This window comes from Argiope bruennichi, chromosome 3 (assembly GCF_947563725.1).
Source record: "Argiope bruennichi chromosome 3, qqArgBrue1.1, whole genome shotgun sequence".
Classification (NCBI taxonomy): domain Eukaryota; kingdom Metazoa; phylum Arthropoda; class Arachnida; order Araneae; family Araneidae; genus Argiope; species Argiope bruennichi.
In genome coordinates, this window is record NC_079153.1 from 52,042,420 (window position 1) to 52,057,217 (window position 14,798).

The window sequence follows — 14,798 nt, forward strand, 5'->3', positions numbered from 1 at the left end:
GAAATGTAATAATTCAAAATATATGTAGCATTTTCATTCCACAATAAAATATCTCGGCAAGTTGGAAGGCAAAGGTAGATTTCTTATAATTAAGTTCATATTTTCCAAGTCATTTCAATGCTTCGGCAAAAATAATGAAAATTTCATATTGATACGATCATTGATAATGGCTTTATTGATATCGCATATTGCAAAATAACTATTTACATAATCAGCATTACCACATATGTATAAATAGATGATTGTAATCAACTATATACAAACCGGTTGGCTGATAGTTACAAAAGTCGATATATATATAACTGAAAGGGTAGGAATGTGCAACTCGATACGAATTTTTAAACAATTAATTTAATTCAATTTAATTTTGCAGTTTCCCAATGATAATTTTCAAAAATAAATTTTACATTGTTTCAAAATTTTAAAAAATTGCCTTTTTAATAATATAAATTGTTTCTGAATTTCGGTAATTTTTAAAAAAATATTTTATTTAATTTCCAGTAACACATTAAGTTGTTGTTTTGAAATTCAAACCGTTTTCATTGTTTCACTAAATATTTAATCGAATGATTTTCTTCCATTGGAGAAAGACAAAGAAAGATTCTAATTAATAACTGTGTAGTTTACCAGACGAACAGAAAAAATGAAATTGCATTACCGCGAATTTTAGAATCTTGATAACCCACACAATTACGTCTTTAATCGAACTATGATGTCATGGGATTGGTCTCCAATTAGAAAGATTCACATGAACAATGAAAAAAAAAACATATGTAAGACAATTAAAATGACATTGCTTTAATATCTGACAATTTGGCGGAACATTGAACATGAAGTTATGTCTGAACGATTTAACTGGAATTAAATAATCAGTTAACAAATAATTTACCAATACCCTCAGAGATCATAAAAGTCGCCAAAGTATAAAAGGAAATATCAGTAGATTATGCAAGTAAATTTTAGAATGAACTTTTCAAAATTAAGCCAATAACCCTTTTGCACGAAATAATTATTTATTATTTGACAATTTTGTGTCTATTATATTTTAAATTAGAAATGGTTGACACGAGATTCAAACTTTCAATAATTATTTTTTACAAATGCTAATTTTAAAATATTTACTTCATTCAAACAAAACATTCTGATGTGTGTTATATAAACAAGTCAATGAAAATAAGATCCAAGTTAATAAAAAAAAAAGTTCAAAATATATAATGTAACAAAATTAAAACTTGCGTAAAAGCTATTTTTAGCTTATATTTACTTAAATTTATTGTTTATAAAATATAGATAAACATTCATATTAAAATCTTATTTCATGATTTAAAATAAATAAATTTTACAGAAACAATGACCTTAAGTTATTTAAATCTAACAGACAGACTCGGAAAGTATTACGCAATCAAGAAAAGAAAAAAAAATTAGGTTTTTCATTTATTCCGGCTCGGAAAGTTAAAAAATTTTTTTTTAATTTAAATAGATCCTAAGCAATTTATTGATTAATTTATAATAGATAAATATAGAAAATGTGGATACCATTTCTTATTTTACTAACACCTCACAGTTATTAAATCACAGTTATGTTTTGATTCATATTTATAGATTTTTTTATTTTTTAAGTAACAAAAAGCCTATAGCATGATTTAGGTCATTTGAACTTTTCTTATTTTTTTAAATGTTGTATGCTTACTGTATACTTAAAGAGAAAATTTCTATACACGGAAAGTTTCCATATTTATTCTGGAAATCCGATGTTGACTGCATTTTTCCATTTCTTGAAATAAAGTAACAAATTATAACATATTATTTTTTTTTAAATATTTAAAATTCAAAAAATTTTCAAAATCGTTTATTTTATAATATCTAAATAAATTCTTTAACTCGGATGAAACGAATTAAGAACCAAAATAACTACCTGTTTCAATTTCATGAGTCACGTCTAATAACTGTAGTGAAAAAAACAGATACACACAATGTCCTCTGAAGTTTAAACAAAATTCTTATAGATTAAAAACTAAAGATAAAATTATTATTATAAAATAGATTATTCTTATTTAGATCAACTTCTGCTGTAGAAGCTCTCTCAGTATTTTCAGTGGTTTTTACGTTTCATGGTAAAATAATTTTAAAGAGAAATCATGATTCATTTTATAAAGATGATAAGCACTAAATATGCTTGAAAAACACATCGAAAGAAAAAATATTTAATGTAGCTCCTTCATATATCTTCACATATTTATGACTATAGATTGTCAAAACTCAATTTTTAATCTGATTTTTTTTTTTTTTTTTACATTTCTGAATTGTTTTTTCAATATATTGTTAAATTCAAAAGCGCATTATTTGTAATTAAAATAAAAGAAACCGTTCTATGAATGTTCACATTTTTATTTATCAAACGATTATGGACACAGGTAAAAATTCCTGCAGATATTTATGAATGTTCTATTTCATAAACATTATAAAAATTCCTGAATAATTAAGTGTTTTAAAAAAACTATTTGTTTATTTTGAATTTCCCACAAAGAGATGTTTTTACAGAAAGCTTTTACATTGATGCAAGAATTTATTATAAAACAGCAGGAACTGAAATTTGTGCGAAAATAAAACAATTAATTCCATTTTCGCTCATTTATTGAGACGTAAATGGGGTCTTTGGGTGTGGTCAGAATATATAAAAGAAATTTCTCTTTTTATTAAGGATCTAATTAGCAAAATAAGTTGCATATCTTTGCTATAGATAACAGCAGATAACATATGACCAGTGTTTTAATCTACATTAACAAGTTGCACTTTCATGATGAGAGACTATCAGTGTGAAACTGAGTTCAATGTACTCAATAAAGATCTGAATAAAAAACTAAATATACCCATATCTGAATTACTTAGAGGATTTTCAGTGTTAAAGCGAAAAACAAACAATAAATATGCTTGAAAAACACATCGAAAGAAAAAATATTTAATGTAGCACCTTCATATATCTTCATATATTTATGACTAAAAATCAAACAAGAATCACTTCTAATAAGCTAAATTTTTAATACATTTTTAACCACAATCTAAGAATAATAAAATAATTTATTGGTGTGAATTGCTCACAAAATTACTTAAATTAAATTGAAAATAAATGAAAAAAACATTGCCAACATTATTAGCAATTTTTATCTATACTTATAATAAAGCTCAATGTGTGTGTGTGTGTGTTGGCGCTCTACAGGCAAGGTCATTTGACATACAGCTATCAAATTTGGTACATGTATACCTTAGAGGTCGGGAATGTGCACCTGGGGTCCCTTTTTTTGAAATTTTAATTAGAATTTTAATTATTAATTAAAAACTAACTTTCCCGCCAAAAAAATCTTCCATTTTCCCCACCGCCAACTTTTCCGCCAAAAAACTCTTCCATTTTTCCCACCGCCAAATAAGTAAGAGTTCAGTTTTTTTTTTCTCCCAACAGAAATGAAGCTAGGGTTAACGTTTTTCGGCGGATTATTTCAAATGATTCTGTTTATTTTCTTAATGTTTTATGCATTTAAAATTAAAGATTGTTAATTAATCCATGTTTCAGATTCATTCTGAAGTACTTTTGAATTAAAATAACACAGAATAAAGGAAATTAAAAATGTATAATCTGCATAGCGTTACCCCAACTGGCGTAGAAAAATTCACGCATTTGCGTTACCGTAATTGGCGAAGAAAATTCACGCATGCGCATTCTGTTCCGATTGTTGCCATGACAACCATTATCAACGGACGATTTAAATTATTTTTAGGTTAGTTGCATGCTTTTGTAATTAAATTGTATTTATGTTAGTTATATATATTTTTTGTATATGCTTATAGTTTTAAGTGCATCGTTATTGAAGTAGTTTTTTTAAACCTGTTTTCGACCGATTATTTTAAACGATTCATTTTATTTTCTTAGTGTTTGATGCATTTAAAATTAAACATTGTTAATGAATCGATCTGTTCATGGTGAATCTGAGAAATTTTGTTGACAAATTCTTGAGATAATACATACATTAAGAAAGATATTCTTTAGTGCCCATAAAGTTTAAACGCTCAGTGACTCTATTATCAGTAATCATATTATTAAAAAAAATGCTTTGTTTCAGTAAAAAATATTATTATATTAATTGCAGATTAATCATTTACACTTTAATTTAATGTAAAGCATAAATTCTACGGGAGCTAACAGAAAATTAGAGAGATACAGATTACGTTATGACTGAAGGTCTTTATAATATTATGAGTGAATTGAAATTTCAAATTTTGAAGTATTTTAATGAAGAAGCTATTAAAGTAGGAATCACATAAAATATTTAACTATTAAAATTTTAACGAGCATCAAGATTGGCGAACCGGCTGGTCGCCAAAGGCGGCTAGTATTTAATAATTTTGAATTTGATAAAGAGTTACATATTTTAAAAAAACACTTAAAAATATTTTTCAATTTTTAGAAATGTGTTATGTATTTGCGAATATTTATGTTTCATATGGGTGACACAAAAATGATAATTCAAGTACAAGTTTCTTTTCTGAATTATTCTTTTGAAATTCATGAGAATTATTCCGATTTAGTAAATTCGGAATAATATGTTCCATTTGTGTTGGAAATCTCAATCGTAATAAGTGCTTTTTTTATTTCTTTCAAGTAAACTTACAGAAGACATCAAAAGAAATATGTTAAAAACATGACAGATTCAATATGTAACAAGACCCGCCATGCACAGCTAATGTTATGTAAGCGATCTTCACTCCGAGGTTCGATCACCTTGATGCCACTCTTTCTTGATGCCATTTGGTAATGACTAGTTCTTTTTTGATAGAATTGTCGAAGAATAATATCGTTTTTCGAGTGATGTAATTGACGATATTTCCCGTTCACATTCATATGTTAAAGGAGGATTTTGCGCATGATTACGCTCAATCATTCCATCCACATTATTTTTCAAATATGGTGATATATTTATATTTCTTACTGCGATCAGATATGTCGTCAAATTTTTACTTTTTTTTTTTTTACATAAATCGTTGGATTTTTTTGGATGAATATCTCAACTCACGAAAATCCAATTTTACTTTATTTTTAAAGTTATGGGATAGTAAAGAATTGGTATCAAAGATTGACTTGAGACTATTAGTATCAGAGATTTAAATTTAGTGTTGTTTTTTATCATTCTATAATTGTTGGAACTGTTAACAGATCTCATCTCCTGTATGGCGCCATGTTGGCCATCTTGCGTCATTAATCACATGATGCTTTCCCGCCATTATTGACAGACGAGAATTGGGTAGTGAGTCTGTAAGACGTACAGCTCATGCTCATTTATCTTTATGTGTTCTTTGTTAGTAATGTTTTGTCCTTTGTCCTTTAATCTTAAATATATTTCACATATTAATGCTGGTCGTTGCCTTTCCCCACATAATCAAATAGTTTTTTTATTAGCATAGATTCAATATTTTTGAATATTTGGCATCAAAGTTTAATCATTCCATACATCTGTTAATATATTCCCTACATCCATATAATAGGTAAAATATTGATAATGAAACGTTTTGGTAAAATTGAAGAAATCTCAATTATTGTACCTACTTTGCCGTGATTTGATATCACTGAATTCTAAGAAATAAATTTATTCGTGCTTTTATTAGCATCTTTATTTCTAAATCAATCTGTGAAAAATATTGACAGAAGGTCATCGATTTATTTCTCATATCTTTCATTGATATTTATACAGCATGACAAGAAAAAGTTTCTAAAATTTATGGGATCGTTACCAACTTTCCAGAATTGAAATTTGATGTACGATGATAATCTTAAAAAAATGTAAATTGTTGGATTAATCATATATACATTCGTTATAACGATTCGCATCCGTGATTCATATCAACTATCTATTAGACGACAGCTTCGACATTATTAACTAAAGTAGAGATGGATTCATGTTATTAGGTAAAAGGTGTGAATCACAGATATGAACTGAATGGTATCCCTGAAAGCCAACATGTTCAGGTACTAAACAGATAGTTAATAGAAATTAGACCTATTTAATTCTTTGTTCTTCAAAATTACTGCAACATGAATGCGATATTCATTAAATCTCTGAGGATAGTAATATTTTTTTAGGGAGGCTTGCAAAATATCTTACATTTTAAAACCCTTATTTTCAATGATTTATCTTTCTTGCATCTAATTGTTAGTACAGGAATAGGCTAATAATTTGTGTGAGTTTGGAATTGTGAAGTTGTTTGAAAAATGGTGAAAAGTAATAAAAGGAAGTCTGTAAAATTTGATTAAAATTTTAGTTTTGACCTCAAAATTGCCTTCGATTTTTACAGAAAAAATAAAGAAACTATTTTTCTAAATCATACTAATCTTGAAAATATTTATGGATCTTACTTCATTGATAAGATTAAATATTGAGTATAATTTGTGATAATAAAATGAACCATTTTTTCTTTGTTTTTCTTAATGCTTAGAGATTTTTAGAATGATGTAAAACATTAAAAGCATGTTACAAAATATCTTTGGAAATGTATTTTAAACTACAAACCCTTCTCGAAATCTCAAAATGACTCTCTTAAATAAGAGAAAAATTAAAAAATAAAAAAAAACATTCGATATTATAAGAAACATTTGAAACATCATTTCATTTTAAAGAATGAATTGATTCTCAATTTATAAAGAAAATAAAAGAAGAAGGTATTTCATCAATTTTGAGACCTTCACATACCACGTTAAAAGGCTTCTTTATTTAAACCTCATTGTCTTGCACTAATATAAATAAAAGTAAATAGCTGTATTTTAAGGTGGAAAGAATCTTTTTTATGTTAAACATTTGGTGCAAAGTTTTTTCATCCCTGACAACTTATAAATAGCTTTTTAATCGTCAAGACAATGCAGAAGAGATGCGAAAATAATCTTTGATAGATGTTTATTTCAAATAATTTAATGAACAATGTTTGAAATCAACAAATAAATATGTGTGAAAAATAAAAATGCATTGAAAAACATGATTGGTTATTACCAATAAAATGCACAGTTTATAAATGAATCGAATGATTTAGTATATTCATATAGAAATAATTCCTCACACTTTTCTGTATTTCTTCTTAGGAAAATTTGCATCTATTATGGTTTCCTAAAATAAAAAAAAAAGATTGTATATTTAAATCAAGAATTTGTTTTAAACTGCTGAAAATGAATTCTGAAAAATAATTTTAAAATAAACTCAAAGAATAAATCTATCATCGCATTATTTAATCCCTTCAAGTATATGATTATTAAGACTTATTTTTATGATTTTCAACTTCTTTCAAGTATATGATTACTAAGATTTCGATTTTAAAATACAAAAAATAAAAACAAGAAATTACGAAAAAACTCACTTTGAAAAGGAGTTTCCTTCTACTGTTTGTTCATTCAAAGTTTACATTTATAATGGATGTAAAGTGGTGATAATCGAAAGATATTATAAGGTTTAATCCCTTTCAAAAATATAATTAGATTGCATTTAATATCTTAATCCTCAACAAATCTTAGGTTCTAGTCAGTTAAGAAAATGTAATGAATATGTTTACAAACACAGGTTGTTCTTTGGAAATGTTTAAATGCTGCCATCATCCTTGAATTTTAATCTTGTGTAACATATTTTATAGATTTGACGATTTTCATTTATCTGCTAAAGTTTACGACTAACAAGGTTAGACAGTAGAAAATGAAAAAGAATTAACTATGCTTGAATTTAGATATAAAATGAATGTATGAATTCTATCTTGATAGGTAAAAAGTATTAAAAAAAACCTTCTTTGTCTCATTTCAGGTATTTGCGAGTTTAGATCATATGATTTAATGAAGGAATTTTATACCATAATAATATCACAAAAAGAGCAAAAGAATTTACTTACATTGTTGAACGTTTCAGATTTTTGTTGATTCCTGGAATCCGACGACAAGCCGCGCTGATCGAATCCCAAATAAATTCTGCCAGTTCCACGAAAGTGATCAGAGTGAATCCCATGAAAAATCCTAGATTTCCTCCGATATTTGCCATCAATGTCTCCCACTAGAAAACGGAAATACATTTAAAAAGAAAATTACCTACAAGATACGGATTGCATGTTAAATATCTCAAAAAGCTATTAACTGATATGGATTTTATGTATTAAACATTATAAAAAATGAGAGAAATGTAAATAAAGTAAAATTCTTTCACACAAATTTTATGATATGAATAGAGAAATGAATTAAATAGGAATTGTTTAGATTAAATGCATGTTTTCGTCATTCTTAAAATTAATAATGTCATTACAGATAAAAAAATATATTTCTTTTTAGAATAATATTTTAATTCAGAAATTAGATTTAAATTTTGTTATTACTTTTACCTGGTCAATAAATTCTAAAATCAATAAATTTCAAGATTGTTAGTAATAATTTAATTATGAAATGATACATATTTATTGATTATTAATAAAAATATTTTTTCATTACAAAATTTAGCATCAAAAAGTACTTTTAAAATTTTAATTTATAAAATGCATTTTTTTTTTTTTTTTTTTTTTGTTTAATTCAATAAGCATCTTGTTTTGACTACATAGATGTTCTTTCCTTCTTTTAGTTTGAAAACTTTTAATGAAGAAACGACATTTCGATCAACATTTTCTTCTTCAAATGTTCACATTACATCAATAATAATATGACGTTTTATTTCTGATGACGTATTTAAACTGTACTTGTGATCCAAAGGCGCATTGGTAGGATAGGTCTAAGACCCCTCTCTCTCCACGGTTTCGGTCCTGAAGACTAGATTTTAAGATCATCTCATCACACGGACTTTTTCTTTTGTTGTGATGATTTGATATTTACTTTAGTTAAAAATTAGAATCTACCAGCAAAAAATAAATTTTAAAAACAAAATGAAACACTAGACAACATATACAGGGTGCAAAAGGGGGACAGGAAAAGGAAGGAAAAAATGGAAATAGTAAAAAAATATAAAGGGGGTAAGTAAAAATTTAAAAACTCATGAAGGAAAAAATTATAGAAAGAGGTGAATGGGCTAGTAGTAATCCCTAATTGACTTCTCCGACCCGCACTAAGGCACACGGATAAATCTGAATGACCGGACCTAAGCGACAGCATTGGCCGGAACTGAGGTTGAGTCTTAAAGGCTCTCACCGGCTACGAAACAAACTTTCCCGTGGGAAGTACGTCCCGACATCGATGGGAGTTAACCGAGTCTTACCATTTCTGCCCCCATCCGAGTGGAGAGAACCAATCACCATGCCAGAAGCTTCCCATTCTCATATCCGATGTGATATCGGGTGAGAGGTTGGTATGAAGTAAAAATGTCTAGTAATAAATAGTAAAATTTAATTTCAAGACTGGAGGTCTCCAACCTCGAATCCAATTTCATCAAAGTTCATCGTATAAGTCGCCTGTGATTCACACTTGTTATTTAAGTAGATAATTTCTTCTCTATTGCAATTAAGGGACAACAAATAAACAAGCATCTTAAATTCTGATTCATAGGCATGAAATATAACGGTGAACGTGTTAAACAAGAAAAAATGTATTTATTTTATAAAAGTGTGTATTTCAGGAAAAATGTAAGCACTACATTCTCAATAAGCTGAGTATTTTCAGTAGACTCAGCATTATAATTTCTATTTATTCATTTTTTCAATTTAAAAAAATAAATAAATAAAGTAGTATTTACACTGTAAGACGGAACTTCACTTTGGCTGGAAACTTCGAATGAATTAAAGTAAACCTTCACTCCAACCAATGATTTCCTATTAGAAAAAGAAAAGGAAAAATTAAAACAATAATATTTTAAGAATCCCATTTGCTTTTTTCTTTCGGAAATGCGAGCAAAATTACATTGAATTTAGCTATTTTATTTCCATAAAAACTTTAAACGCGAATAGTCATAATAATCAATCGAATTATTATGAGGTTATAAAATGTTTATTTCATGAGATAAATAAGAAGTAAACGAAATTAAATGCAAATTTTTTTTTCAAATACTTAACGATGTGAGAAAATTTAATTCGAATTCCTTACTTTTTTAATGAATACAACATTAATTTGAAACCTAATGAATAAGAATTATAATTAGGAATGAATTCAGAATTATAATTAAGTAATTAAAATTATAAGCATAAGTAATTAATTAAACATTAAAATTATAATTATTAATTAACTAAGAATTATTTATAATGAATAAGAATTACTAACAATTAGAAATGCTCATGCCGCTGCTATATATTATAGGTAATCATGAAAGTATAATCTCACTCATTCCCAACTTCCACTTGGCTCCGTTTAAGCGGAATGATCGTCTTGGATTACAAAAGCTAGATAACTGAAATTTGGTACAAATTCTGACATTTGAATTGTAGATCCTTGCCAAATTTTGAACTAAAGATGAATGGTTTACTATTTGTCAGTCTGTATTTTCGCATAAATCTAAACGAGATGAGCCAAAAACTCAACTACTTAAATAAATGAAATTCGTTGTATGATCGTTTTTCTTAAAGTATAGTTCTGGGTCAAATTTTGCTTTCATTCGGCCAAAAGTAAGTTCTAAATGTATATTTGTCGTTCTTTATTTTACTACGAAGTAGAAAACGCTCAAAACCGTGAAACTCTAAGAATTAAAAATCTGATCACTCATGATTCTCATTGCTTTATTCAAGGTTCAAAATTTTTTGCTGAAAGAGGAGAGGGAGGGGTAACATATTTATTAAAGAGTATGCGAGAAAATTTTGGGAAAAACCACTCTCGTTGGTTTTATCCTAATTTTTCAGAAAACATGTGTCTGGGTAGAAATATCTCATGGAAATCACTTTCGACTTGAGTTGTAAAAAATAATTTCATAATTCAGCGATTCTCAACCTGTGGGGCGCGCCCCCCTAGGGGGGCGCGAGCACACTAGAGGGGGGTCGCGAGAATATCGAAGATAAAATATTATTTTAAAAAATTGATCAATTGACTGAAAGGAAAGCACAATACACATATAAAACAAAATACATTTTGACATATTTAATAACTTATTAAAGTAAAACAACTTACTAAATCAAAATTTACTTAATTAAAACGTACTAAATTAAAAACAAATTTAATAATTATTTGTGACTTCCTTGGGCCTGTCTTTCAGAGCAAAATTTTTCGAAGGAAGGCTTAATATTAGAAATAGCCAATCTCAGTTCTGTTTCTATATTTAGCCGAGATCTGTATTTTGTCTTCAAAGAAGCCACGGCAGAAAATCCAGTTTCACAAAGGTAGGGTGTTGAAAACGGTAATAGAATGCGAAATGCCTTTGTTTTTAGTGCAGAAAAATCATCCTCTATTCCTGCCCAAAATTCAAATAGTGATTTATTACTAAATTGTCTTTTAGTTTCGCCACTTGTAGTGAAGTCTATAAATTTTTCTTCCTCATCAATTGAGAGTCCTTCGGGAGTCTTATGAAATGAATCCCTAACCCACTCGTAACTTGCTATCAGTTTGTCGTCAACAAGAATATACCTTTTAAAATTCTTTGCCAGCATGGCTAAATGATTTTCAATGGTTACAAAAACAACTTTTACATGTTCTTCTTCAGCCTTGTAAGCTTTAGTACAATCATCAACATTTGCAAGCATTGTTAGGTTTTTTTGCTTTAAATTTCTGTTCCACGATTCCAATTTTCTAAAAAAAGCATTCATTTTATCACTCGTATCCAACATATGTCTATTTGCTCCTTGGAGTTAAAGATTCAAATTATTTAATTTCTCGAATATGTCGACCCAGTAGTTCAATTTCATCACAAATAAACCATCGCGAAAATTCTCGGCCTCTGGTCTGTTTTCTTCTAGGAAAATGGCGAATTCTTCTCTTAATTCATAAAGACGTTGAAAAATTTCCCACGCGATAACCATCTTTCCTCGCAATAAAATAGTAACGCTGAATGTATTGAACCCATGTCTTTACAAAGTGCAGAAAAGATTCTCGATTTTAGGGGTCTCATTTTTATATAATTTACTACGGTTACAACCGTAGTTAACGCAATATTCAGACCAGGACTCATTTCTTTCGAAACCAAAGCTCCTCTGTGGATCATGCAATGTATCCAGACCCACTGAGTCGTTTTTTTGTTTTACAAGTTCTTGTATACCTTGGAATCTTCCGGACATTGAACGAGCACCGTCGGTGCGTATTCCGACGCAATTTTTCCATTTCATGTTTGCCTCGTTCATAAAATTATTTAACATAGCAAATAATGCGAGCACAGTTGTTTTGAGTTCTATTAGTTTGCAGAAAAGTAGTTTTACTACTGACATATTATCACAAAACCGAACACAGGCAATAAAATGAACATCTTTATTACTATCTCTTGCTTCATCAAGCTGTACTGAAAACAATTTGTCACGCAACTTCGAGAAAAACTAACACTGTACATCTTCAGCTATATCACCAATTCGACGAGCTAAAGTATCATTTGAAAGAGGTATGGACTGCAATTGTTTTGAAAAATTATCTCCAAACATAGTTTCTGCAATCTCAATTGCTGCTGGCAAAATAAGCTCTTCACTAATAGTGTGAGGGTTTTTACATCTGGCTATTTTATATGAAACTTTGTAAGATGCAATTAAAGCTTTTTTATTCACAAAGTTTCTTTAAAAAGTAATTTTTGCTTTTTATATGATTTTAATTTTAATTCGAAGAATTTTCAAGGGTTTGTTGTACTCACTATGAAGCGTTTCCAAATGTCGTCGTTTAAGTTTATTAAGTTTCATGCTGTCTGCGGCCAACATTTTTGAGCAAATGATACACATTCTTCTTCATTTACTTCAGTACTGATAAACCCAAAATTTAAGTATTCTTGAGAATATTTTCTTGGTTTTATTTTCGGAGCACGCTCGTATGTGTATTTGTTGGTGCTTGACTATTATCTAATTCTCGCTTACTTCCACTTAAAAATTTATCCACGAGTCTGCATAAATCTGCTGCCGTAAGTATTTAATATGGTGAATTGCAATTAACACGAAAACATATATAACATACACATTCACGATAGATTCAATAGCGATAGAAGCATCGATTCGAATGAGACTGACAGGAATTGAAACTTGCGTTATCGAACATTTTTCTTCTTTCTATGAGAAAACATTTGCTCTGCGCCTGCTCGAGACGGCATCGGTCGTGTGGATTCCCTTCCACAAACATATATTTTTTTTTTTTGATTTAGTCGTGCTTCTGTTTTATTTCTTTTATTATTCGAAAAAGTGTATTCCCAGGTTCTAAATTTAGCTCACCCCGTCTAGGTTAACTTTCCTTAACGAATTTTTTTACTTTCATATTCTTTTAACGTTATCTCCCTTTTTGGCGTTCATTTCAAATATAATATTTAAATTTTCCCCGCTTTCATTCGCTTCATCTGTTCACTATCCGCTTGGCAAAATGCCAAATGTGGTTTCTCACCAACGTTGGCTCGCTTTTGCTCTTGTTTTGGCAGTTAGTTAAAAATAATTTAAAAACAGAATCTAAAATATTCAATATGCATTATTGTTGTATACGTTTTATTGCAAGGGGGGGGGGCGATGAAAATTATGATTGAGACCTGGGCCGCGAGTACTGAAAGGTTGAGAAACGCTGTCATAATTTATTATTTTTATGATTTACTTTGAGTATACAATGATCAGAAATTGTATATGCATGATACTTACATGCTAGTAAAGTTTACGTGTCTTAGCTCTGTTCTATTTGAATTCAATTTCAGAGTGCGAATAGCTTTCACAGTGTTGTAAAATTTCTCATTCAATTTACTTGATGCTGCTGAATAGCTATAGATGGTTTGCCTAATGTAAAAAAAAAGTTTTCAATTAGAGTGAAAGATAATTAATAGTAAAAAATAACATTCTTGTAAAATACTAAAGAGAGTCAGAAAGCAAAGGGACATTTGAGGAAAGCATTTATTCTAATGACAGAAAACTGAAACATATATTATACATTTCGACATAACCACCCTAGACTTCAGCGTACTTTTCCCGACATTTCACAAATTCTTTGATTCTGTCGAAAAAAGAAAGTTTTTCGGTTTTATCTGTAACCAATTTTGCACCGCATTAATGACTCCTTCATCAGTTGCAAATCTCTTCCTCCTTAGCACTTTCTTCAATGGTACAAACATATGAAAATCGCTTGGAGCCAAGTCTGTTCTGTATGGCGGGTATTTCAGCACTTCAAATACTAACTGCTTTATTGTTTTGACAGTTCATTGGGCTGAATGTGGACGAGCATTATCTGGCTGTAGGATGATACCTTTTCGCAGTTTTCCATGACGTTTGGATCTGATTGCAGGTTTAAATTTATTCGCAATTTATCACAATAGTTAAGAGACAAAATGAACGGCTACTACGCCTTCCATGCCCCAGAACAGTGTTAGCATAATTTTACGAGCTGATGGTGGACGTTTAAATTTCTTAATTTCTGCTGATGATGAGTCTTGTATTCGATGAATAATTTCCGCAGGTTTAACACCTTCCGCGAACAAAAAGCGAACCACTTCTCTCGTTTCCTCCTTGATGCAGATCGACAACGGATCTACCGTATTTAACTGCTACACTCCAGCGACTCACGCGGGAATAAGAGTGACACGTTGTATAGAAGTGTTATCAACTACTCTAATTCAGCACTGGATTCCAGCAGTGTTACCAAACCGGGAAAAGAAAACTTGCAATAGTTTTTGGTTTCCCTCGTATTACAAGAATATGTACTTTGAAAATAACAACAATCTAAGAGCTATTTT

The 14,798-nt window shown here is 29.2% G+C and overlaps 1 protein-coding gene across 1 annotated transcript in view; it reads right to left on the bottom strand.

Moving 5' to 3' along the window:
- Window positions 1-6,996: 6,996 nt before the first annotated feature.
- The window catches only part of LOC129963740 (toll-like receptor 8), a 44,083-nt gene continuing 36,281 nt past the window's right edge, over window positions 6,997-14,798 (bottom strand). The window contains exons 11-14 of the mRNA XM_056078271.1: window positions 13,717-13,848; window positions 9,726-9,801; window positions 7,912-8,069; window positions 6,997-7,145 (exon numbers count right to left, since the gene is read on the bottom strand). Of these exons, the coding sequence (XP_055934246.1) occupies window positions 7,136-7,145; window positions 7,912-8,069; window positions 9,726-9,801; window positions 13,717-13,848 (376 nt within the window). The 3' untranslated portion in view covers window positions 6,997-7,135. The remainder of the gene's footprint in view (window positions 7,146-7,911; window positions 8,070-9,725; window positions 9,802-13,716; window positions 13,849-14,798) is intronic.